At 41.8% G+C, this 24854-nt stretch overlaps 2 protein-coding genes across 5 annotated transcripts in view; one reads left to right on the top strand and one right to left on the bottom strand.

Moving 5' to 3' along the window:
* CCDC22 (coiled-coil domain containing 22) overlaps nt 1–8674 on the bottom strand; it is a 31921-nt gene extending 23247 nt beyond the window's left edge. For 2 of the 4 annotated variants that reach the window (XR_006102212.1, XM_042452411.1), the window contains exons 1-2: nt 8610–8674; nt 2496–2576 (exon numbers count right to left, since the gene is read on the bottom strand). Coding sequence is in view for 2 of the 4 variants with exons in the window: in XM_042452411.1 (XP_042308345.1) it covers nt 2496–2545 (50 nt within the window). In the remaining 2 variants the exon portion in view is untranslated. Of the gene's footprint in view, nt 1–2495; nt 2577–8556 lie in introns of those variants that run through there. The other 2 variants (XM_042452412.1, XM_042452413.1) reach the window with 2 other exon arrangements.
* Nucleotides 8675–10790: 2116 nt separating this feature from the next.
* CACNA1F (calcium voltage-gated channel subunit alpha1 F) overlaps nt 10791–24854 on the top strand; it is a 125744-nt gene continuing 111680 nt past the window's right edge. The window contains exons 1-9 of the mRNA XM_042447643.1: nt 10791–10935; nt 14869–14929; nt 16719–16977; nt 17116–17221; nt 19611–19750; nt 21395–21537; nt 22554–22706; nt 23288–23484; nt 23609–23712. Of these exons, the coding sequence (XP_042303577.1) occupies nt 10900–10935; nt 14869–14929; nt 16719–16977; nt 17116–17221; nt 19611–19750; nt 21395–21537; nt 22554–22706; nt 23288–23484; nt 23609–23712 (1199 nt within the window). The 5' untranslated portion in view covers nt 10791–10899. The remainder of the gene's footprint in view (nt 10936–14868; nt 14930–16718; nt 16978–17115; nt 17222–19610; nt 19751–21394; nt 21538–22553; nt 22707–23287; nt 23485–23608; nt 23713–24854) is intronic.

Consider the following 24854-nt stretch of genomic DNA (forward strand, 5'->3'; position numbering starts at 1 on the left):
ATTTTGTTACCTCATCATATAGGAAGAAAGATTGTTACAAAAAAAATGCCCTCTCGACTCCTGCCCATCATGGCTGGCCATCCAGGGGGGTGATGCCTTGTTGGCATTTCTTAGACGTGTCATCAATGCATCTCTTAGGGAAGGTTCTGCATCTGCCTTAAAGGAAGCGGTTGTTAGACCACTTCTGAAAAAACCTTCCCTGGACCCCCTGGACATGAAAAATTATAGGCCTGTTTCCCATCTGCCATTCTTGAGTAAGGTGATCGAGAGGGCTGTCGCTCTTCAGCTCCAAGTGATCTTGGATGAAGCCAATTTTCTAGATCCATTTCAAACTGGCTTCAGGACAGGATATGGGGTGGAGACTGCCATGGTCGCCTTAACTGATGACCTTCGTCTAAGCATCGACAGAGGAAGCATGACCCTGCTGGTGCTATTAGACATCTCAGCAGCATTTGACACAATAGACCACAACATCCTCTTGGAACGCCTGAGAGAGCTAGGAATTGGAGGCACTGCCTTGCAGTGGTTCTGTTCCTGTTCAGGCAGATTCCAGAGGGTGATGCTCGGGGACAGTTGCTCCTCAAAAACGGAGCTTAATTGTGGCGTCCCTCAGGGTGCCATCCTGTCCCCAATGTTATTCAACATCTATATGAAGCCGCTGGGAGAAATCATCCGTACACATGGAGCGGGGTGTTATCAGTATGCTGATGACACCAAAAATACTTCTCCATGTCTCGGTCATCAGCAATGATGACAGATGGCATTTCTCCCCTCAATCAATGTCTTGCAGCAGTAATGGACTGGATGAGGGAAAACAAACTCAAGCTGAATCCAGACAAAACGGAAGTACTTACAGTAGGGGCCCCCAAACCAGGTATCGGGCTGCAACCTCGAGTCCTAGAGGGGTTCACGCTCCCCTCAAAGAACTGTATTCGCAGCTTAGGGGTGCTTCTCGACTCGTCGCTTCAGATGAGAAATCAGGTGAATGCAACGGTCAACAGTGCCTGTTATCAGCTCTGGCTGATACGTCCGCTGCGCCCTTTCCTGGAACGGGGTGACCTCGAAACTGTAGTACATGCACTAGTAACCTCAAGACTTGATTTTTGCAATGTGCTCTACATGGGGCTACCCTTGTGCCTAGTCCGGAAACTTGAACTGGTGCAGAATATGGCAGCCAGATTGATTACAGGAACAACTAGGAGAGACCATATTACATCTATATTGAAACCACTCCACTGGCTGCCTATTCGTTTCTGGGCACAGTACAAGGTGTTGGTCATTACCTTTAAAGCCCTCCATGGCTTGGGCCCAACCTACTTAAGGGATCGCCTCCTTCCGTACAATCCGCCCCGTACCCTCAGATCCTCTGGGAGGAATTTGTTGCAGTCCACAAAGACCAGATTGACGGCAACCTCCCAGAGGACTTTTTCCACGATTGCTCCCACTTTATGGAATGGCCTGCCGGGCGAGATCCGTCAAATCGCCAACCTTGAGAGCGTCAAGAAAGCTGTCAAGACGGATCTCTTCCAGCAGGCCTTCCTGGAATAGATCCCGGACATGTAACGCTCCCAGTCATATACAAGCGAAGACTCTGCCCACCGTTATTTTATTACTGTAGTATTGTTTTTAGATTTTTATCGTCTGTAATTTTAATGGATGGAATTGTTTAATTCTTTTTTAAGGGGGGGAATTGTATATATTGTATTTTTTAAAGGTTGTACGCCACTTTGATTGTGGAAACAAAAAGCGGGATATAAATGAAAGTTTATTATATTATATTATAGCACCCTTTCACACTACACAATTGCAGCACTGTGATCCCACTTTAACTGCCGCGGTGACACCTTATAGAGTCCTGGGATTCGTAGTTTAGGGAGGGCATTTGGAATTCTCAGCCAGAGAGCTCCTTAGTCTAGGGCTTCAATCTGACCAAACTACAAATTCCAACATTCCACAGGATGTAGCCATGGCATCTGAAGTAGAATCATAGGGCTATAATTGTGAAGTGTAAAGGGGCCCACAGTACAGCTGTGAGAAAAGAGCAAGCAACAGCACAGGAATATACCTCTTCCTCCCTTAGCTGTCAACAAGCAGCAGCTATTCCAGTAGGCTGCTTCAATCCGTTTGCATCCACTTGGCCATTATAAGTGGCAGACTTAATTCTCCCCTCCATGCCACATCCCTTTTTTCTTGTGTGTTGTATCTTAAATTTAGATTGTAAGCCTCAGGAGAGGCTATTGTACTACTTATCTTATAAGCCCCTTCTGAGAGCCTTTTTGACTAAAGAGTGGGGTATAAGTGCTACAGATAAATAAGTAAATGCTAAGTCCTCCAGTAAGCATTGTTTCAGACTCATTCCTAATACCCCCCCCCCGCAACATCCAGCGAAACTCCAATCTGCTTTTAAGCATATAGTAGCATCTCACTGCTTCCTTCTAGCCTATGACCTATGAGTAAGGAAACATTAAGACAATATAGTGCAAAGATGGCCTTACGTCCCAGAGAGGCGGAGGGAATGTATAAGGATCTTGTCCACCTCCTCCATGAGGCTGGAACATCTAGGGATAGGGGGATCCCTGTTTAAAAAGAAAAAAAAAAGAAAGCAGGAAAAGGTGAAGCAGCAACAAGAGAACCAAATCCCATAAAAAGCAAGCCCAATGAAGTGGTTGAAACAAGTCTCCCCTACAATCCCTGATAAAAATCAATAGGTTGTTTTGTCAGCCCCCACTATCAGATCATCACTGCTGCTGTGAATTTATGGTAGCCTTGTGAATAAGTTCTCAGAAAATTGTTGTTGTTGTGCGCCTTTAAGTCATTACTGACTTATGACAACCCTAAGTAAACCTATCACAGGGTTTTCTTGCAAGATTTGTTCAGAGGTTTGCCTTTGCTCTCCTCTGAGGTTGGGAGAATGTGACTTGCCCAAGATCATCCAGTGGGTTCCCCTGGCTGAGCAGGAATTTGAAGCCTGGCCTCTAATCGTAGTTCAACGCTCAAACTACCACACCATGCTGTCTCTCTTGAAGTTACTTGTCTACAAATAATTTTTAATTGCTTGCTTACTCACATGTGCCTAAGTACTTCTGGTACACAATTGTACTTGGTGAAACTGGAATTTGCCACCTCATATTATAGCAATGGAGACTGTCACGATCAACGGCTACGAGTCACAATGGCTATGTGCTCACTCCTGTACAGTACGGTATGCCTCTGAATGCCAATTGCTAGATAACATAATAGAGATGCTGTCATACTCCAAGTCTTGCTTATGGGGCTTCCAACAGTTAAATGGTTAGCCACTGTGGAAACAGAATGCTGGAAGAGAAAGGTCTTTGCTCTGATCTGGCATCGCTCTTGTTATGTTTTACAGAAGTACAGTCGGCCTTCCATATCCACAGATTCTGTGTTCACGGATTCTATTGTCCATGGCTTGAAAATATACAGTCGGTTCTCCATATCCACGGATTCTTTATCCATGGATTCAAGCATCCATGGCTTGAAAATATTAAGTAAAAATAAAGAAACCTTGATTTTGTCGTATATAAGGAACACCATTTTACTACCCATTGTATTCAGTGGGACTTGAACATCCACAGGAGGTCCTGGAACCTAACTCCAGTGGATGCTAAAGGTCTACTGTATTTTTTTAAAAAATAAATCCAAAAAGCAAACCTTGTTTTTGCCATTTTATATAAGAGAAGTCATTGTATATAATGGGATTTAAGCATCCATGGATTTTGGTATCCACGAGTCCTGGAACCAACCCCTGCAGACACCAAGGGCCCATTATAAAAGAAAACAAAGAAATCTCTTATTCACTTGCCCAACTGATTGGAGATGATTCTTACTACATGGCCACAGCTTCCCCATTTCCCCCTATTACCTGGCCCCCTGTTTCCATGGGCTTGTGGCCATCTACATGGGTGTCCTGCTGGGCTGTCCAATGCATTTGCTGCTGCTGTGGGTCACTCACTTCCGAGGTCAGAATGAGGCATCTAGTGACACTCACATGCTGGGCACCTCGTTCTGACCTCAAAGCAAACCCATGGCGGCAATGGACGTGCCTGGAAGCCCAGTGGGGACACCCATGCAGACAGCCATTGTGCATCAGAAATGGACATCCAGAGCAGCAGGTACATTTTTAAAATGTTATCTGGACTGCCTGCACTGTAACCATTTAAACTAGTGGTTGTTTCCAAGAGATGGGAACAATTACTTTTTTGGTATTTCAACTTCAAGATTTTGCTCACAAGTAGCAATGTTGGCGGGAGAATTCTGGGAGCTCTAGTCCAAAAGCATGATTTTCCAAGGTCTGTTATGACCAAGTAATGTAGCAGGGAATTCCATATATTAATTCTATGTTATGTATGAAGTCCTTTGTTTTATCCACCCCGAATTTACTGCAGCTGTCACACAGTTTTGTGAGCAGGGGATGTTATTAATACAGCCACTGTCAATACTTTCTGTCTTATAATTCACTCTCAGCTCACTGTCAGCATCCCATTCCCAGCCTTGCACACTGTATAGAAAAAAACTCATGTTAGAATAAATATATTAGTCTTATAAATTCCACAAGACTCTTTCCTGTTTTAATTGCAACAGAATGACACAAGTTTCCTCTTTAAAGGCAGGATCTATTTCACTATATTACTCAAGTGCTACAGGAGGAGCAGAAAACTTTATCCTATCTAACAGACTTTTCTCATGTCTCCTCCTAGGTGCCATTGTTTTTCTAAGCCAACATATATGCCATCCGCTCTACCAGTGTTTTTGTGAACTGTGCAAAGGAGAAAAGATCAAGGCCAATTCAGGGAAGAGGAAGATGGAAGGGCTTACAGAATTGCATTAGCATCAGCAGAGTGCAGAACTGAAAAGAGTTTACCAAATTAGCTGCCATTGTGAAGAACAGATGCAGTAAGTGTGCAAGGACAAAATGGAAAAAGCAACCTCTATATTCAGGGGCAGGATCTCCCCAATCAGGGAACCTGGTTTCCTAATATTGGCAGAGGGCCATTCAGACAAAAAAAGTGACACTACCATATTGCCAGGTAGCTGCACTCATTCTTGTTTCTTCCATATGTATTATTCAAGGTTTAGTTTGAGACAGAGTTTGTTCCTGGCAGGGTAGTGTATCTATTACATCTATTGGGCCACTTAAATCAATTAAACTCAGCTATTTTCATCCCAAAATACCTCCAAATAATGCAGATATAGAGCCAGCATGGTATAGTGGTTTGCATGTCTGCCAAATCCCCCCCCCAATTTTAGCCATTTGTATTTTAATGTTTTATACTGTTTATTAATATTGTTGTTTTAGCATGAGGATGAGGGTCGGGAAAGGGTTTATTTTGAATCCGTTTGTATTTTTAATTGTATTTTTTTATTGCTGTAACCCACCCGGATTCTCTGTGATTGGGCAGGATATAAATAAATCTATTATTATTATTATTATTATTATTATTATTATTATGTTGGAGTCCGACTTTGGAGATCAGAGTTCAATTTGACATGATTCTATTAAACTAATGTGTTAATATTAGTACTTTTTTTAACTTTTGGAATTAATGTTTTAGTTCTGTCTTTTGAGGTGATTGTAAGCCACCTCGAATCCCATTTAGGGAGAAAGCAGGGGTATAAATCTCTTAAATAAATGTATTAAATAAAAATGATGCAAAAACATATTGTAAGACACAAAGAACACTTGGCATGTTGGGACATCTTTTGACTCGCCAGATGTTTTGGCTTACATCTCCCACCCAAGGGGAATGATGGAAAAGGACTATGGGAGTTACAATCCAAAATATCTGGAATATCAAGGCTTCTCTGCATCTGATACTGTATCATAGGAGAGGTTTCCATCGCTAGTTTCTACTCCATTGCCTATGATGTGCTGTTGGTTTCCCTCTCCTTTGTCAGCTCCAGCAGCTCTACTTGCTTCAGTGTGACGCTAAAATCATCATAACCACCACCAAGAACAAATTTTGGAATGTCAGAGGAACATCAGTGACAATCTGTCCTGCTCTGGCCCTTGTGATCTCTTCCAACTCTATGATTCCTTACTTACTGCTAAGGCCAAAATGTCTGGGTTGGAGTCTGGAAACATAAATTTCCTCCAACAAACAAACCCCATTATAAAGCCACCAAAATAATAATAATAATAATAATAATAATAATAATAATAATAATAATAATAATGTTTTATTCATATACCACTATTCCAAAGATCATAGCGGTGAACAGCAAATAAGCTAATTAGCAAGTAAGCTAATTTGCCCCCAACAGTCTGGGTACTCATTTTAGTGACCTCGGAAGGATGCAAGCCTGAGTCGAGCTTGGGTTCAAGAAGGTGTTAAGGAATGTGCTGTAGTGGTTTGAGCATTGGACTATCACTCTGGAGACCAGGGTTCAAATCCTCACTCAGCCAGTGAAACCCATTGGGTGACCCTGGGTAAGTCACACACTCTCAACCTCAAAGCATGGCAATGGCAACCCCACTCTGAAGAAACTTGCCAAGCAAATCCCATGATAGGGTCGCCATAAATCAGAAATGACTTAAAGGCACACAACAACAAGGAACGTGGTGTTGGGATTTGAGCATTGGATTATGACTCTGGAGATCAGAGTTTGAATGCCCACTCAGCCATGGAAACCTATTGGGTGACCTTGGGTGAGTCACACTCTCTCAGCCCCAGAGTAAGGGAATGGTAAACCTCCTCTGAACAAATCTTGCCAAGAACCCTGTGATAGGGGTTGCCATAAGTCAGAAACAACTTGAAAGCACACAACAGCAACAACAAAGGAACACGCAGTCTGCCAGATGTCACTGGTCTCCAACTCCCAGTATCCCTCATCCTTGGCCAGTGAAGAATACATTTGACGCATGCTGGGTGACCAGACATCCTCCTTTTTCAAGACATGTTCTGCATTTCAAACTTCTGTCCAGGAAGAATGCCAAATTGTCCTCCATTCTGAGCAACACTAAAAAGCACACCACATTTGCTGTTCCTCTTCAAGAAATTCATTAATTTGGCAGCCTGCAAATAGAGGGATAGGATGGATCCTTCTAAAGTTATTTTTTCCTAGGGGCAGCAATAGACAAGACTCGCACCAAGAGCTCAAGGTGCTCAGAGGAGAAATGGACAGCAAATGTGTTAGGCAATGGGTTGCTTGAAGACACAATGCAAATGAAAGCGTTTTTCCTCCTTAATTTCAGCACAATGAACAAATGAAAGGAATGATTTAAATGTAGATTCACTCAAGGGCTTCTTGCTAGTAAAGTACGATTTTAAGCATTTGCTTTGCTCAGTTCTACAAGTATATTGCAAGCCAGTAAGGCATTTTAATAAAGACAAGTTCATCAGAAAAATACTGCTGATTACATTTTCCCTTCAACGCCCCACATTTGGAGGTGCCTTGTCTCCCTTTGTGGTTAGTACATCGAGGTTGCAGCCACACTTCAGAAATAATACAGTTTGACAACATTGTTAATTGCCATGGCTTAATGCTATGGAATTGCAGGGCTGGTAGTTTGTTTGGGCATCAGAGCAGTGCCATGGCAGTTAAAGTGGTGTCAAACTAGATTATTTCTGCAGTGTGGATGCAACCCCCAGATTTCCATAAAACTGAGCCTTGGCAGTTAAAAGTGGTGTTAATCCGGATTATTTGTGTAGTGTGGATGCACCCTGGACATGTGTCTCCTACCCCCTCATTAATATCCTAATAGGAGCCCTTCAGACAGAGTCTACATGCATATGAAAGGAAGGAAGAGAAAGAAAGAAACAAAGAAAGAAAGAAAGAAAGGGAGGGATGGGAAGGAAGGAAGGAAGGAAGGGAAAGAAAGAAAGAAAGAAAAAAGAAAGAAAGAAAGAAAGAAAGAAAGAGAGGGAGGGAGGGAGGGAGGGAGGGAGAGAGGGAGAGGAAGGAAGGAAGAAAGGAAGAAGAAAGGAAGGAAGGAAGGAAGGAAGGGAAAGAAAGAGACGGAGAGAGGGAGGGGAAGGAAGGGGAAGGAAGGGGGAGGGAAGGAGGAAGGAAGGGAAAGAAAGAAAGAAAGAAAGAAAGAAAGAAAGAAAGAAAGAGAAGGAGGGAGGGAGAGAGGGAGGGAGAGGAAGGAAGAAAGGAAGAAGGAAGGAAGGAAAGAAAGAAAGAGGAATGGAATGGAATGGAAAGGAAGGAAGGGAAGGAAGGAAGAGGAATGAAGGAAGGGAAAGAATGAAAGAGGAATGGAATGGAAAGGAAGGAAGGAAGGAAGGAAGGGAAAGAAAGGAAGAGAGAGAGGAGGGAAGGAAGGGAAGGAAGGAAAAGAAAGAAAGAAATAGAAGAGGGAAAGAAAGAGAGGAAGGAAGGAAGTTAAAGAAAGTAAAGGAAGAAAGGAAAGAAGGAAGGAAGGAAAATAAGGAAAGCAAAAAAGAGAAAGGGAGTGAGGGAGGGAGGGAAAGAGAGGGAGGAAGGGAAGGGAAGGGAGAAGGACCCTCCAGCATGGCGTGGGTTCTAGGGCGAATCATTCCCTGCCGCAGCTCTTTTGGGGGTTCTAGGGAGGAAGGTACGGGGGGGCTGTACCTTGTGCCCCGGGGAGGGGGGAGGAGGAGGGAGGCAGCCGAGCGCCTACTCACCGCGCCCTCCGCTCTGAGCTGGGCCAGGCAGCAGGCTGGGCTCAGTCACAGGACCTGCCCCGGAGCACCCTGGGAGATGTAGTGCAGGCGCCCCACTGGCCTCTTTGCAGGGCGCGCTGTATGCTGGGATTTGTGGTCCTGAGTTTGTAGTCCAGGGACTGCGAAGAAGAGCAAGTCGGTCCATTCGGGTGGAGGAGGCTGCTCTTTCGCTAGTTTACTGTGGCTGCCTCCACACTGGAGAAACATAAAAATGATATTAAAAGAATTAAAAGCACACAAAGGTTGCTGTGTGCCTTCAAGTCCTTTCCCACTTATTATGGCAACCCTGAGGTGACTCTATCATGGGGCTTTCCTGGCAAGGTTTGTTGCCTTCCTCTGAGGCTGAGAGAGTGTGACTTCAGACTTGGCCCAAATCAGAGGGGTGACCAGATGTCCTAACCACAAAGGAGGACAAAGCACTGCAAAATGTAGGACATGCAAGGATAACGTAGTAGGACACGACCAAATGAAAGCCAAAAGGCTTGAAGGGACACAACAAAAGCAGGAAGCAATGTAGGAAGCATCTGCACTTTTAAGAGTCTATGTTTTCAGACGCCCGGTGACGCAAGAACAGAGTGCACCATGGGAACTGTAGTCTTAGCGCATAACGTGAGAGGCCGCTGAGAGTGGGAGGAGCTTGTGGCTGGAGCGCCTTGTAGATGGGCGCCATTAGGAGCCACTGTCTCCTAGCAACTGGGGCAGAGCCTTCTGCTGCTGCAATGGGCCTCCCCAAATTGCATCTAAAGGGGGAGAAATAAATGAGCCCGTTCAGTTTGGAAACACTAGACTCCAAAATGCTTGGGAGCTAAAATGTTCTGAAGATTAATTTTTCCCCCTTCAGATTTTGGAATATTTGCATATGCATAATAAAATATCTTGGAGATGAGACCCAAGCCTACACTTGAAATTCATTTATGCTTCCTAGACACCGCCGTATACATTGCATTTATTTATTTACGGTCATAGGCCAAAATATAGACCAGAATATAAAGTATGATTATACACACACACATACTTTATATTCTGGTCTGTGTGTTTTATTAATATAGATAATATACAAACACACAGATACATATAATTATGTGCATATATTGTTCTGATGTCCGTATATTTTTCCATACATACATACATATAATACTTTATATTCTATGTGTATACACACACATACATACACACATATAATTATACTTTATATTCTGGTGTGTGTATTTTATATTTTTCCATACACACATACATATAATACTTTACATTCTGATACACACACATATGTATAATTATACTTTAAACACACACACACACATATAATTATACTTTATATTCTGATGTGTGTATTCTGGTGTGTGTATTTTATATTATGCACACACACACAGACACAATTATATCTTATACAGTATTCTGTTGTGTGTATTTTATACAATACACACATACAGTTGGACCTATATATCCGCAGATTTCTTATCCCCGGATTCAAGAATCCCCAGATTTAAAATACTCCAAAAAATATAAATTCCAAAAAGCAAACCTTGATTTTGCCATTTGATATAAGGAATACTGTTTTATTTTGCCATTGTATTTAATGGGACTTTAACATCCATGGATTTGGGGGGGGGGGGGGGTCCTGCAAGTCACACTCTCTCAGCCTCAGAGGATGGCAAGTACAAACCCCCTCTGAAGAAACTTGCCAAAAAACCCAAAAAACATTATAGAGTTGTCTTAGGATTGCTATAAATTGGAAACAGTTTGTGTGAACCACCAGAAAGCAAAGCTGCTCTCAGCCCCATGTGGACCATTGTGTATTTTGGAATTCCAGATAAGGGAGATCCAACCTCTAACATCCATCAGGGCTTGACAAGACAGTTATCTAAGGTAAAAGACAAAATGGTGCCTTCCCTGCTTCCAGTTCTATATGCGGAAGCTGACTACAGTTCTTCCGCACTGCAAAAATAAAGCGGTTTGACACACTTTAACTGTCATGGCTCCATCCTGTGGAATCCTGGGATTTGTAGTTTGGTGAGGTATTCAACCTGATCTGTGAGAGAGCTCTGGTGCCTCACCAAACTACAAATACCAAGATTCTGTAGGATAGACCTATGGCAGTCAAAGCCATATGGCACATTGACTCTCATGATTCCATCCTACAGAATTATCCTTGTTCAATGAAGTACTTAGAATTCTCTGCAAACGGATGCTAGAGCTCTCTATTTGAAAAGTCAATGTAGCTCACCAACAGCAAATCCCAGGATTGCATAGGATGGGCCCATGGCCATGGAAGTGGCATGAAACTGAGGTAAGTATGTAGTACGGATGTCATCTTTCCCTCTCAAGCTATGAGTCTTGGGTTTGGTCACAAGGCCTTAAAGACATTGTTGGATTGCAACTCCAGCAATTCTAACCAGGACTGAGAAACGCTATGAGTGGCAGTCAAACATCTTAGATTCCCAACGCTGTACTCAGCATGGGTCTACCATTGCCATACAATGCTGGTTTTCTGAATTAGAAATAGGGCCAACAACATTGTTCCTCCTTCCTTTTGCAAAGTTGACCACTGGCCCTAGCAGGAAGAAGTAAACTGAGGCACCATACCTTGGGTGCCATTAAAATCAACATAGGGAGCCCTTAGCAAAAGGCATTGGGAACAGTTTGTAACTTTTCTACAGAAAGAATGTGGAGAAAAAGTAATTGTTGGATTGATATGAAATGTGGATTAACTGAAGTGTCTAGGATTGTCTTGCATTATAGAGAGCTATAGAGAAAGTGGGGTGAAAAACTTACTATTGTTAACGAAAAAAGTTGAAATGAAACGAAATATAGAATTTAGCCTAGGAGGAAGTCCAGGAGGTTATTATTTTTGTTTAGTTGTGTTTGTTCTTTTATATTGTGTTTTGTCACAATTCTTTTTAATTGTGAAAGGTGAATTGTAAAGTGTTCTTGTCTGAATTTTGACCTTCTTTGCATTGTGTTTTCTTCTGATGTATTTTAATGAATGAATAGGATATATATACAAAAAAGACAAAGAAAAGAAAGAAAGAAAGAAAGAAAACCCCATGATAGAGTCACCTTAGGATCACCATAAGTCAGATATGACTTGAAGGTACACAGCTTACCACCTGGACTGCATCTACATTGCAGAATTAATGCAGTTTGACATTGCTTTGTTTGAGTGCTTTAGAGTTATGGAATTTGTAGTTTTGTGAGATATTTAACCTTCTCTGCCAGAGAGCTCTGGTACCACAACAAACTACAAATGCCAGGATTTCATAGGATGGAGCTATGGCAGTTAAAGTGGTATCAAAACTGCATTAATTCTGCAGTGTGGCAGCATTTTCTGACTTATAGTAACACTACCATAGGCTTTTCTTGGTAAGAATTGATGGTGGGGAGGGTTGCCTTTGCCTTCCCCTGAGGCTGTGAGAGTGTATCTTGCCCAGGTCACCCAGGAGATCTCCATGGCTGAGTGTGGGATTTGAACCCTGCTCTCCTAGAGTCAAAGTCCAACACTTAAACCATTAAATAACAGTTTTGTCAAATGCAAGTGGCCACCGAGGAATAAAAAAAGCTACGCCCGCTCAAATCACCTCTTTTCCTTAACTGTTAAAGTAATTATGCCTCTGTTGTTTGTTGTTGTTGTGTGTCTTGATGTCCTTTGGACATATGGTGATCCTAAGGCAAACATATCATAGTTTTGCATTTAGTCATTCTGTCTCCTTCTCTGTGTTTGTACCATTTATCTATTTTTCTCTCTCTTGACTCTTTTACAAAAAAGTAATTTACCTAAAGTGGTATGATATGTTTGCCTTGGGATCACCATATGTCCAAAGGACATCAAAGCACACAACAACAACTCTCCCTTTAAGTTGACAGGTGACTATTTTGTCAGTTAATGTGTATCAGTACTTTAGGTTTTCTCAGGCCAAACTAAAACCTAACCGCTGCTAGGAGGAGACAGAAAGGCAGAACAAATATTTCACATGCATGCACTCTTTTTTTGTCAACATTTGGAAATTGCTGGCCTAAGATTTTATTTTTATTTTCCTTTTTTTCACTGGGATCTGTTTAAAGTCATTTTTAAACTTTTCTTTTTACTTTTATTAGAAATAAAATTCCAACGATAAAATATCCATGTTTCTGAACCCACAAATAAATTATATCATCTTCTTACATGACCTCCAAATCGTTCATCCTTCTACATAGAATAGATTTAGATAATCTGTTGTTGACTCAACCTCAATTACATAGTTCATAACATTTCCTTCAATATTTAGCTTGATGCACAGTTATGTATAGAAACAATATTAACTTCCTGCTTCCCCATTGTTAAATTAAATAAAGAAATCTCTTTTAATAAAATAAAATAAATTAAATAATCTCTCCATAACTCATACGTCCCTCTCATAACTCCTTTGATTATGTTTGGCTTTGCTGGTAGTAATACATAACTTTTCATTTGTATTTCTTGTGATATATTAGAAGCACATTCAAGGCATGTAGAGTTTTATCCCAGTTTACCTTGGCTCTATTTGCATCAGTTATTCACACAGCCAAGAATCAGAATCTTTTAGAAAAATTTGGGCAAAAAGTCCAACATCGATTAAGTGGGTTAAGTGGGTTTTTTGGCAACCCATCCCGAACTTAATCCGGATTCATTCAAAATGCATGTGAACAACAAAGATTCAACCCAGTTTCTACCTGAATTATTTTCACCATCTGAATAACCCTTTAGTTAAATAGAAAGAACCTTGCCAGGTGTCGTAGTGATCACAAGGATGGCACCAGGTAAATGCTTCTTGGTATTAACCAGGATGTGCTGTTACGAAAAAGGGCCCTCTTCCTAGTGGTCGCCCACTTCACTTCATTTGCCAGGATTGCTTAAAATAAGACCTCTATCTGTCTTGTGTGCTTTCAAGTCATTCCTGACTTACGGCGCTCCTAAGGCGACCCTATCAATCATGGGGTTTTCTTGGGAGGATTTGTTCAGAGGGGTTTGCTATTGCTTTCCCCCAAGGCTGAGAGAATGTGACTTGCCCAAGGTCACCCAGTGCTTTTCATGGTTGGCCTGGAAATTGAATCCAGGTCTCTAGTCATAGTTCAACACTCAAACCACTACACCATGCTGGCTCCCTACAGAAGATTTTTTTTTAAATGAATCTTATTTAGATAAAAGAAAAAATATTTTTCAATAAGTAATTCATTAATATAACAGACACATTCACTCGCAGAGTGTAGGTCAATTGGAGAGTCATGGTCAAGGTATCCATGGAGGGAAAAGAGTGTAGCTGCAGGGAGGCAAAATGAACGCATTGTCCCTCAAATAAAAATTCCACTTTCCTCCACGAAGTTCCTCCAGTCCCCAAATTTCTAGCATTTGAATAATTGAAAACGTCAGTTGAGCATTTAGAAATATGCTTTGGGTATCCAAAGTAAAGGAGGCAGGCAAAGTGACCAAGGGAATGCAAAAAGCCACAGCAAATAGAAGAGTTTTAGTTGTGAGTGATTTTAAATGTCTCACTCTTTGGATTGTTGATAGTTTAGGGACTGAAGAAAAATTAATTTGGAGGGGCATCATTTTGGGGGGGGGGGGGAGGCAACACCTGCATCCCCACATACCCTAAAAGGAAAGCTGGTCCAAATTAGTTCATGACTCTACTTGAAAATGCAAAGAAAATGTAATTCAGGTAATACATCCTTTCATGAATTATCACATGATGAATTGGAAGGGTGTAATAATCTGAAGGTTATAATTTACAAATGAAATAAAAGGTTGCCAAGTAATAAAAACTGTCTGTTTCATAGTAATTTTCTTACATTCTATTAGTACATTACGTTAATTTTTTCCATGAGAGCTAAATTCCATTGCCTATTTTTCTAATCCATTAAAGAGAATTTGGTTGTGCCTTTCCAGATAGCAGCAATGTCTAAGCTTACAGCTAGACAACAAAAATTAATTAAATCCTTTTTCTGCAGTGAATTGTTCATTATATCTGTTCTATTAAGAGACTAAAGCCAATTCTGGATTCGGGATTATGAGTGGATTGCTAAGGTTTTTTAGCGTCTTCAACATTTATCTTCCAAAACAGGTTGAGCCCACCATAAATGCAGATAGGAACCTATACCTGTAGAATTTTTCCAACTTGTCTGTGACATTTAATTAGTAATAGAACTTAATTAAACAGGATTGAGTACCACCAATTAATTAATTTAAAACAATGTTCTCTAATTTTAGCTGCCTCTGCGGAAGTTGTTAAGGCATGGAAGGATACATATGAGCAACGGAGCTCTTTCAGGTAAGGAAGCAAGTTTATTTCCGAGAATGAAACAGCGGACTGAGCTGGGAATGATTTCTCCCAGCATCCTATAATGAGCCATCAAAACACAGGCAAACACATCCCTGAGCACACAGTAACCTCTGGCAGGATGAGTGGCAGTGCCAACCAGGATGGCCTGGAAAAAGAAGGGCAGCTGTTCGTGCTCTCATAAAAGACGTGGCACCTGCCCATTCTTGGTGGTAGGGGGATCCATTGTATTTAGAAGAGTTCCTCTTTTTTTTTTTGCTGCTTTCAACACAACTCTGGTGCAGACAGTTAGATTCAATCAAGGCTGTTCCCATTTGACTCCCATCATTGACAAGAGCACCTTTTTTCTGGGGCTGGTCTGGGCTTTGCTGGCTGCCTGGGATGTCCCCAGCTCTCCACAGTCAGTGACCTAACCAGCTGTGAGCTCCCTCCTCCCTGCCTCCCGCGCTGCCCTTTAAAGTAGGCAATCTGCCTTAATCCTCAACCGAGCGAGGGAACGAAGCAGGGAGAACGAGAGAAAGAGAGGGAGCAAGCTGAGAGCATGAAAGAAACACAGGCAGGGGGGCTCCAGTTCCTTTTGGAAGGAACCCCATGGTGAGAATCAGGTGGGGATGACATCCAGAAGAGAGGCAAGCAAGGCTCCTGCTCCTGCCTTCCCATGAGAGCAACAAGGGCTAACCTGTCCCTTCCTCCCCATCCTGGGAGAAAGGCCAAGAGAATGGAAGATCTACCCTTACGAGTTGGAGAAGTAGTTAGGCCAAAGTGCTAGCATCTTTTGGGGATTGGCACACCTGCCCTTTCAACCCTGCCAACCAGCAACAAACCAGCAAGATGTCAGAGTCGGAATGCAACGGAGGACGTGAGTGACCCCATGTCAACGGGTTAACTGGGGTGGGTTAAGGGGTTTGGAGACATGTAGGAGTTTGACAGCTCTGTCCGTATGCCTGCTTACTCAGATGTGGGAAATTTGAGACAAAGGGGCTTGCTCCTTAGTAAGTGTTTAGTCTGACAACAGTCTGAGGGGTTAATTCAGAAACCACTAAGAACAAAATAGCGGTAAGTAAGGAGTTCTGGAATAAATTGGTTTCTAGGGGTTAGCAGAAGATGGCTGATCTGGAATCCAGCTGTTCAGAGCGTCAGACAAAACTTTGCCATTACCGTGGGTCTTGGAGACATGAAGTGTTGTTGTGCTAAGAAGGTGAAGTGAAGAGGAGGAGGTCAGTTTAGGAATGGAGCAGTGACTGAAATAACAGAGTCATTTTGATATCCAGTTGGGGCTGACAAGTGGGATTGGATGTATGTAAATGACTGGGTCTGCACCCAGGGTGTAGGATAACTAAGGGACTGAAAAGACAGGCCAAAATAAAGCTGCTTCAGGTCACTTTGGAAGTATGCTTTTTAAATGCTGCATGCGTCCTAAGAGGCCAGAAGTCACGCCAAAGCTATGCTCCAGTCCTAAGGACTGGAGTGCAGCTTTGGTGCAGCTTCTGGCCTCTTAAAATGAGTGTGTCATTTAAACAGTATACCTCCAAAGTGACCCGAAACAGCTTTATTTTGGCCTGTCTTTACAGAGGCTTCCACCTTGGAAATGTCTTTCATACACTGGATATATTTTCTGTTAACCAACTGCTCTTTTTGCACAACTTTACAGATGCTCAATTTTTTAATGGAAAATGAATGCCTAATCTGTACCTTTACTGAAGAATGAGGTAATTAAGTTTCTAAAGGCATTCAGAGTCCCTCTAAAACCTCTCTGCTTCTCTCTCCCTCTTACCCACAGCAGCTGGCACTCCTGAAGTACCACGCTCAGCGGCTGAGGCTTTTGTGGAGGCAACAGGCCAGGCGCTGGCATGGACGCTGACCAACGGGGGCACAGACACTCTGGGCTCTACAGGCAGCAATGCTCAGAAGAAGAAGCTCCAGCACAACAAGCATAAGACCCAGGGTACCAATGTGGTCCATCGTTCACCCCGAGCCCTTTTCTGCCTCAGGCTGAACAATCCTATTCGCCGGGCTGCTATCAGCATTGTGGAATGGAAGCATCCTATGTATACTTATTGGGAGAATTTTGATTTGGGGGTGGATGGGACGGGGCTTGTCTTTTTGAGTGGGGAGAAATAGAGCGGGATGGGTAGAGAAGAGGTTCCTGTTTGAGTCCTTAACTGAATGCTTTCCAGGCCCTTTGACATCCTCATTCTTATGACCATCTTTGCCAACTGTGTGGCCTTAGGAGTTTATATCCCCTTCCCTGAGGATGACTCCAATGTCTCCAACCACAACTTGGTGAGTACCTTTATCAGACTGTAGATAAATGGAAGCAGGTTGTAGGTGACTGCAGCAGTGGGAAGGGCATTATAGCATACCCTTCAACTGTCCCAGTTTGGCAGGGACAGTCCTGATTAATCCTTTTTCCAATTCAGTTTTTCACATGTTTTTAAAATGTCCCAGTTTCTCTCTATCATCTTCCCCTTTGTTCCCAGCTTACTTCACTTGCTGCAAACCAATTTTGACATGCAAAAGTAGTTTGTGCTCGATCAACTAAGCCGTATGAAGAGGAGGGGAGGGGGGCAGAAACTTCTGTTTCTTTATTGTTGTCGTTATATGTCTCTAAGTCGTTTCTAACTTATGATAACCCTAAGGTGAACCTATCATGGGGGTTTTGTGGCAAGATTTGTTCAGAGGTTTGCCATTGCCTTTCCCTGAGGTTGAGAGAATGTGACTTGCCCAAGGTCACCCAGTGGGTTTTGTAGCTGAGCTGGGAATCAAATCCCGGTCTCCAGAGTCATAGTCCAACATTCAAACCACTATGACACTGTGGCTCTCATGTATCCCTATAGGTCCAGGCAAAAGTAAACTTCTGCACCCTCTCCTACCTTGTGTATTATTTATCATTAATACTTTTGCCATCTTGACTATGCTAATGTTGCTTGGCCACACGTATCCAGTTTTCATCTGTAAAGTGTTGGAAGGGCAGTAATAGCTTGGTTGAAGAATTATGCACATTTTGCATACCAACACACAATATTCTGGGCATTTCCAGTTCTAATTGTTTTGGACAGCAAGAGTTAGGAAGGACCTCCAGAAAGGATTGAGAAACTCCTGACAACTGCTGTCAGCCTAAATAGGCAGTACATTAGTATCTGCTGGGGTTTGGTTCCAGGACCCCCCAATGCAATGGCATAGTAAAATGGTGTCCCTTTTATAAAATGGTAAAGTCAAGGTTTACATTTTGGGATTTATATATTTTTAAAATATTTTCAAACCATGGATGCTTGAATCCATGGATAAAAAAAAAAAACTGGATACAAAGGGCTGACTGTACTAACCTTAAGGGACAAATAGCCTGAGAGAGCATTAGATGAAGTAGGAATCATGGCTCCCATTTCTCTTCTCTTCCTCTAACCCACTGCACATGACTGCTTTCAAATAACCTAGAAACCTGGATCAAGGCCTTTCTTTTTCCTACGCCCCTCCCCATGCTTCCTCCTTCTCCTCACCCAATAAACTCTTGCTCTTCGCTTCCTTTCTTAATGATTCCATCTTTACCTCTTGATTTCTGCTAAAGGCAACACGTTAATGCTAATTAAAACTATTATCTCTTAATAACCATTAATCCACCACCTGACTGAGGCCAGCTGAGGCAACTATCCCCCGACCCTGCTTCCCTGGCCATCATGAAACAGGCCTGATTCGGGAGAATAGCTGAGGGTCTTGCAATGATCCTGGAGCGGCTCTCCTGTGCAACTGATCTGCTGATTGCAGCTGGGGTCAGGGCCAGAGTTTGATCTCAGCTTCCCTGGAGTAAATCCAGAATAATCCCTTGGTTGAAACTGGATGGGGGCCAGTTCCTGGTTCCTGTTCTCTGCTCTGGGGGTAAATCCAGACACACTTGACACCACTGAGGTCAGGGGCAGAACCTGATCTCATTTCTATATTCTGTCTCTGTCCCTGAAACATAAGCATGGCAAGATGCACAGTTCACACAATACATACATTAGGGACACATTAGGGAAGGAGGAGGTTTTTTCCCCATCATTTACCATGGCAAAATGGACTCCTGGGATTCTGGGTTTTATTCTCAGTTGAAGAAAAAGAGATGAGGGATAACCGGATGACATTTTGTTTCTGGTATTTACAGGGAAATGGTGCCTAGTGGTGAGGATACAGTAGGGATGAGCTGTTGACCTGAATTCATTGGTCTATTTAAACCTTTTATTCTGTGTGCATCTTCCCAATTTTGCATGCTGCTCAACATGCATGTGCCTTTTGACCAGGATGCATGGTTCCATATTGACACACTTACTGCATGCATATATATGCCTTGCTGGCATTTGTGTTTGTATGTCATACCTGTATCCCCACTAGCTCTGTAAGCTGCTCATGCCGATGTGGAACTGAGATGTTTCTAATCCAGAGAAATCGTTGTCATTTTTTTTTTCTTGATCAGACTTTCCGGTCACTGTTTCTGGTTTTGGCTTTTTAGTACTGGAATCCTGAGACTTTTAGAGTCATTGTAGATGGACCACTTTGGGATTGCCCAGATTTCGCAGGATTTGACACAGCTTTTAGTTTTGAAATCCCAATGAGATGATCGATAGATACTTCTCAAGATGCGAATGACAGATGCTTGGAAAGTAGAATTTGTGGTTTCTTCCTCCTCCTCCCTCTGTAGGAGCAAGTAGAATATGTTTTTCTCATCATCTTCACGGTGGAGACCTTCCTCAAGATCCTGGCCTATGGTCTGGTCATGCATCCCAGCGCCTACATCCGCAATGGCTGGAATCTTCTTGATTTTGTTATCGTTGTGGTGGGGTGAGTATAAACATAAATTAATGAATGTGTAATAATAATCTTTAGTCTTGTAATGGATTTCCTTGAATTTTAATTGCATGGATAGTTTAATTGCTTTTGAACAATAACATTACATATGTTTTTTACTTAGGTCTTTGAAAGTGCTTTAAACTGTATTTGCTTTACTTTTTAAAAACTGATTTAACTTCCAGTAATAAGGAAATGGTGGGATATAAATGAATGACCTAAATAACAGCAACAGCAACATTTTTTCTTGTGGCAAAAAAGGGTATCCAAATCTGCAGGTCGCTTCATCATCAAATATTTTCTACAGTGGGGTATATGACAGGTACAGAGGCTTGCTTAATTTCTCCTCTTTTTTGAGTCAGAACTTGAAAACACTGCATTTTTGAACAACAGTTTTATGGGTTGCAAGTTGTTGTGCAAAAAAGTAATGTTTTCAAGTTCTGCTTTAATTGGTAGGAAGAATTCTGGGAGTTGTAGTTCAAAAAACTATAACATTTCCAAGCTCTTTTTTGATTTCATAGTTGCCATGCAGAAATTGCCTTCATAGTAGTGGCTTTGTGTGAAAACCCACCACCACCAGGAGGTCTATTCATAGCACTTTGCCATCCTAAGCACCTGAACCTCATGATATCATGAGGCCTTAGGATCTCATGGCAACTTCAAGGCTGCAACTCTTGAGTTGTAAACAACCAGTTAAGAAAAGTAGTGTGGAATATTAGTTAATGTTGGTTGTTGCCTGAAGGAAACCTGGGTTGTAATCTCTACCCAGCAATGAAGCTCACAGAAAGAACAGGTTTTTCCTCTCTGAGAAAGAGCAGGCAAACACACGAACATGAACAGAATAACACCACACATTAGTGTCCTGTTCTTCCTTGAAAGAAGGGAAAGATAACAACACGATGCATTAAAAATCCATCTTAGTTCTATAAAAGTTGCTCCTATGGGGGAAAATTGTATACATGTTCTGAAAAATCTGTTACACCAATATGCTCTGGATGGCACAGTAGAGCCTTCCTCTCACTTATGGGTTATTTCTTCACATGCCAGCCTTTTCAGCTGGCATGTGAGGGAATAACCCATGAATAAGGGTATTTTTCTTCCTGCCATTCAAAAATGAACATTTATGGTAACTACCGACTTCTTATTTTAGGGTTTAATTCTAGTAACGCTTATTTCCTTGGTTCCTTAATTTCCCCCTCCATTAAACAACTAATATAAGGAAATTAACTTGAGAGATAATAGCCATAAACTTCCCCAACAGATCTGGAATTCTCAAATTTTGTTTGGGCTCTGAGCAAATAAGTATCGAGTCTTCTCCAAGAATTTGACTGGATGAGGGCAAACTTATGAAAGGAGCAGGTTCAGTGAATATGCATCATGATTTAAGATGACAACACAAAAATTTTGTATGGGAAAATAAAAGGGCTGCCATGTAGTGGTGACTGGTGTCTTCCCTCTAAGTGGTGCAGCGAATCTCTCCTAGGATTTAGTCCAAACTTTAAAGGAGTTATCCAAAGCATTGAATCCTGTCCTCAGAATACATGCAGCACCTTGGACAGCTCTTTTAACATTAGGGTTTTAAAAGTGCTTATTGCGAGAATGTTCCCTACCTTTTGCATTCAACATTTCCCCCTGCAGTCTCTTCAGCGTCATTCTGGAACAAGTTTCCCACAAGCCTGGAGAAGCACATCACATGAGTGGGAAGCCGGGTGGGTTTGATGTCAAAGCCCTGAGAGCCTTCCGTGTCCTGCGACCTCTGCGCCTTGTCTCTGGTGTCCCCAGTAAGCATCTCTCCCCTTTCATTTTATCTTCATTTTATACATATAGTTTGAGTGCTGCTTATTGTATGGGTGGCCATGCTGTATGACTTTTGTCTGTATGCCTCATTGAGCTGTAACATACATGGCCTCAGTGCTTTGTGAAATCCCATGTACATAGTATAGTATACACTTGCACTGATATGCCTCAAGGCTATTATAGCTCTACATAAGTTTCCCCCAGCCCATACTCCACATGATGTCATCCTATTGCACTTCATATTCCATGCGCTTCATACCCCTGTACTCCACATGATGTTATCCTTTGGTAGAAAAAGTGACCACTGCCACCTTTATCTGACTAGGTTACCATGCAGCATGATATTACAACTCATATTTAAACTATAACATTGCCCCACAGGCAGTGCACCATCCAAACTTACAAAGGATTAAATGTTAGCGTGCATTCAAACACACTGCGTGGCCCATGTGCAAACTTTATTATTATTATTATTATTAACCTTTATTTATGAAGCGCTGTAAATTTACACAGCGCTGTACATGCAATCTTTTTAGTTAGACGGTTCCCTGCCCTCAGGCTTACAATCTAATCTTTGTATGCTATCTTCACTGCCCAGTACATTGATGCATCTTGTATGACTTACTGTGCCTTGATTGCTTGTTACTTTGCAGTTAATGCTTTCTTATTGCATGCCGCCACATGTTCTGCAAAACATATGAGCCAAATCACCATGATTCAACAGTGCTGCTGGCACATAGCATGTTGGCTTTCAATAGACTGTAGTGCGGGAAACTATCTCTGCTTATGTATGTAACTTGACACACAATTGTGATAATTCTGATAAGGAAGATAAGTATCCCTCTTTTAATTGCACTCTGAGACAAGAGAGATCTCTGTTCTAGAATCTGCAAACCCTGCATCAAGGGTCAACTGAGGCTGCAGTGCATGTTGAAACAATACTGTCAATCATACTTCTGCAGAGCTGATGCTTTGAACTTGATTTCTTCACTCCCACCAGGCCTGCACATTGTTTTGAACTCCATAATGAAAGCCATGGTGCCCCTTCTGCACATTGCACTGCTTGTCCTTTTTGTCATCATCATCTATGCCATCATTGGATTGGAGCTTTTTATTGGCCGGATGCACAAGACCTGTTTCATCGTTGGTTCAGGTATAGTTCAGCAGCTCCTGGCAAGGAAAGATGGAAGGGAGCTCTTGACCTTTTGTTTCAAAATTTTGGGGAATGGGACCAATCCAAGTGCACAAAATCTAACAATCGTGCTTGCTTCTTGTAGATTGGAATACCATGTGGCTGAATTTAAACTGTGGAATTAAATGACCCTTTCACACTACGTCATTATAGTCCTGTGCGTCCACTTTAACTTCCTATAGAATATTGGGATTTGTAGTTAGAATTATAGAACCATAGAGTGCTAAGATGTCCCAATAGATACATGTTTGAAAGTTAAAAGTTGCATTCTGATTTTGAAAAATAAAATTTGGATTTTGAAAATTTAAACAGAACAAATCAGTGAAGAAAATAACATAACAAAATAAATAAATAAATAGAAATCCTGAGTGGGTAAGTGGATATGTTTATGTGTGATTTTGAGTGTTCTCCTGGAGATAGGTCAATGCTGCAAATATGGCATATTTTGATGGGTTGGAAAACCTTTGTGAAACTAGGTTCCTCTTAGCATGGAAATACCCTTTCTTCCTGACATCACCCCCAGTCTTTCTACCACCTTGCAGATCTGGAGGCTGAGGAGGACCCATCACCTTGTGCCTTCTCTGGGCATGGCCGAGAATGCACAGTGAACAACAGTGAGTGCCGTGGCAAGTGGGAAGGACCTAATGGTGGCATCACCAACTTTGACAACTTCTTCTTTGCCATGCTGACTGTCTTCCAGTGCATCACCATGGAAGGCTGGACCGATGTGCTCTACTGGGTAAGCCACCTGGGATGGGATTGGGGAGCTGCATGACTGAAATCTCCCCAAGATAATTCATGCAGTACAATCCATCTGAACATGTGGCTGCTATCTCAACCTTTGCATTCTCTGTTTATCCCAGATGCAGGATGCAATGGGTCATGAATTGCCCTGGCTTTATTTTGTCAGCCTTGTCATCTTTGGCTCCTTCTTCGTGCTCAATCTGGTTTTGGGTGTGCTGAGTGGGTAAGTCAGAACTGTATCACACATGCCATGTGAATCAAGTCAGCTAAAATGGGGGAATGAAACAGCCTTTCATTAATATTAATATGTATTCATTAGATCAAGATTCAAGCCCACATCAGTGGGTAAAAGTAACTTATGAAGTAGACATATACTAAAATGATCTATGGATCATTTTAGTGGATGTCTACTTCATAAAATATTTTCTGCACTAAGAAAGCTTGGTTCTGTGACCCACATAAATTATGCAAATAAAAGTGCTTGAATATTTGGGCTTTATATACACTTGTTATTATGTGTCAATGGGAAGAGAGGGGACATTAGGCAAGATACTAAAACCTTACTTGTTAATGTGGGTAATCTTATTCAGCTTAGTCTTTTGGTTTCTCAATTTTCAGCATGCATTACCTACATATTTTCAAATATACCGTACTTTCTCTGTCATGAGAACTGGAGCCATTTTTTAAAAATTAAAGCTGAGATTCTCAGGAAAGTAGATTCTATGTACAATGCTACATTCTATATTTGCTGAGAATCAGAGAATCCATACAGACCCATCTTTAGTCTGCAACCATTCCAGAACTGCAAAGAATCATAGTGTTAATATAGTGTGTCAGAGATTGAACAACAGTAATCTGTAGTTTGCATTTACATTGCCAACTTTATTATCATGCATATTTATTTCACATGTTTACATAATCCTTACACTAACCATGTAAAGTAGGTCATTATTATTCCTATAATAACAATAATAAGGGGGAGTGATACTGAGGCATTGGTGAGGATTGTAATATGGGATTTACTAGTTCATAGTTTACACTTTTAAGGTCAAACTAGTATGTCACCACAATTTTATCTCTGAAGATATCTCATTGTGGGAGGAAAAACAGTTTGTTAAAGAGAATAAGAGTCATTATTTTAGGACCAAAACACACTGCAGAAATAATCCAGTCTGAGACTGCTGTAATTGCCCTGGCTCATTGCTAGGGAATTCTGGGAATTGCAGTTTCTTGTAGCACCAGAGCTCTCTGACAGAGAAGGCTAAATGTCCTACAAAACTACAGTTTCCAAGATTCCCTAACATTCAGCCAGAGCACTTAAAAAGGTCTCAAACTGCATTATTTCTGCAGTGTCTTTTGGCCCTA

The sequence above is a fragment of the Sceloporus undulatus genome, chromosome 2 (genome assembly GCF_019175285.1).
Source record: "Sceloporus undulatus isolate JIND9_A2432 ecotype Alabama chromosome 2, SceUnd_v1.1, whole genome shotgun sequence".
In the NCBI taxonomy this organism is placed as follows: Eukaryota; Metazoa; Chordata; class Lepidosauria; order Squamata; family Phrynosomatidae; genus Sceloporus; species Sceloporus undulatus.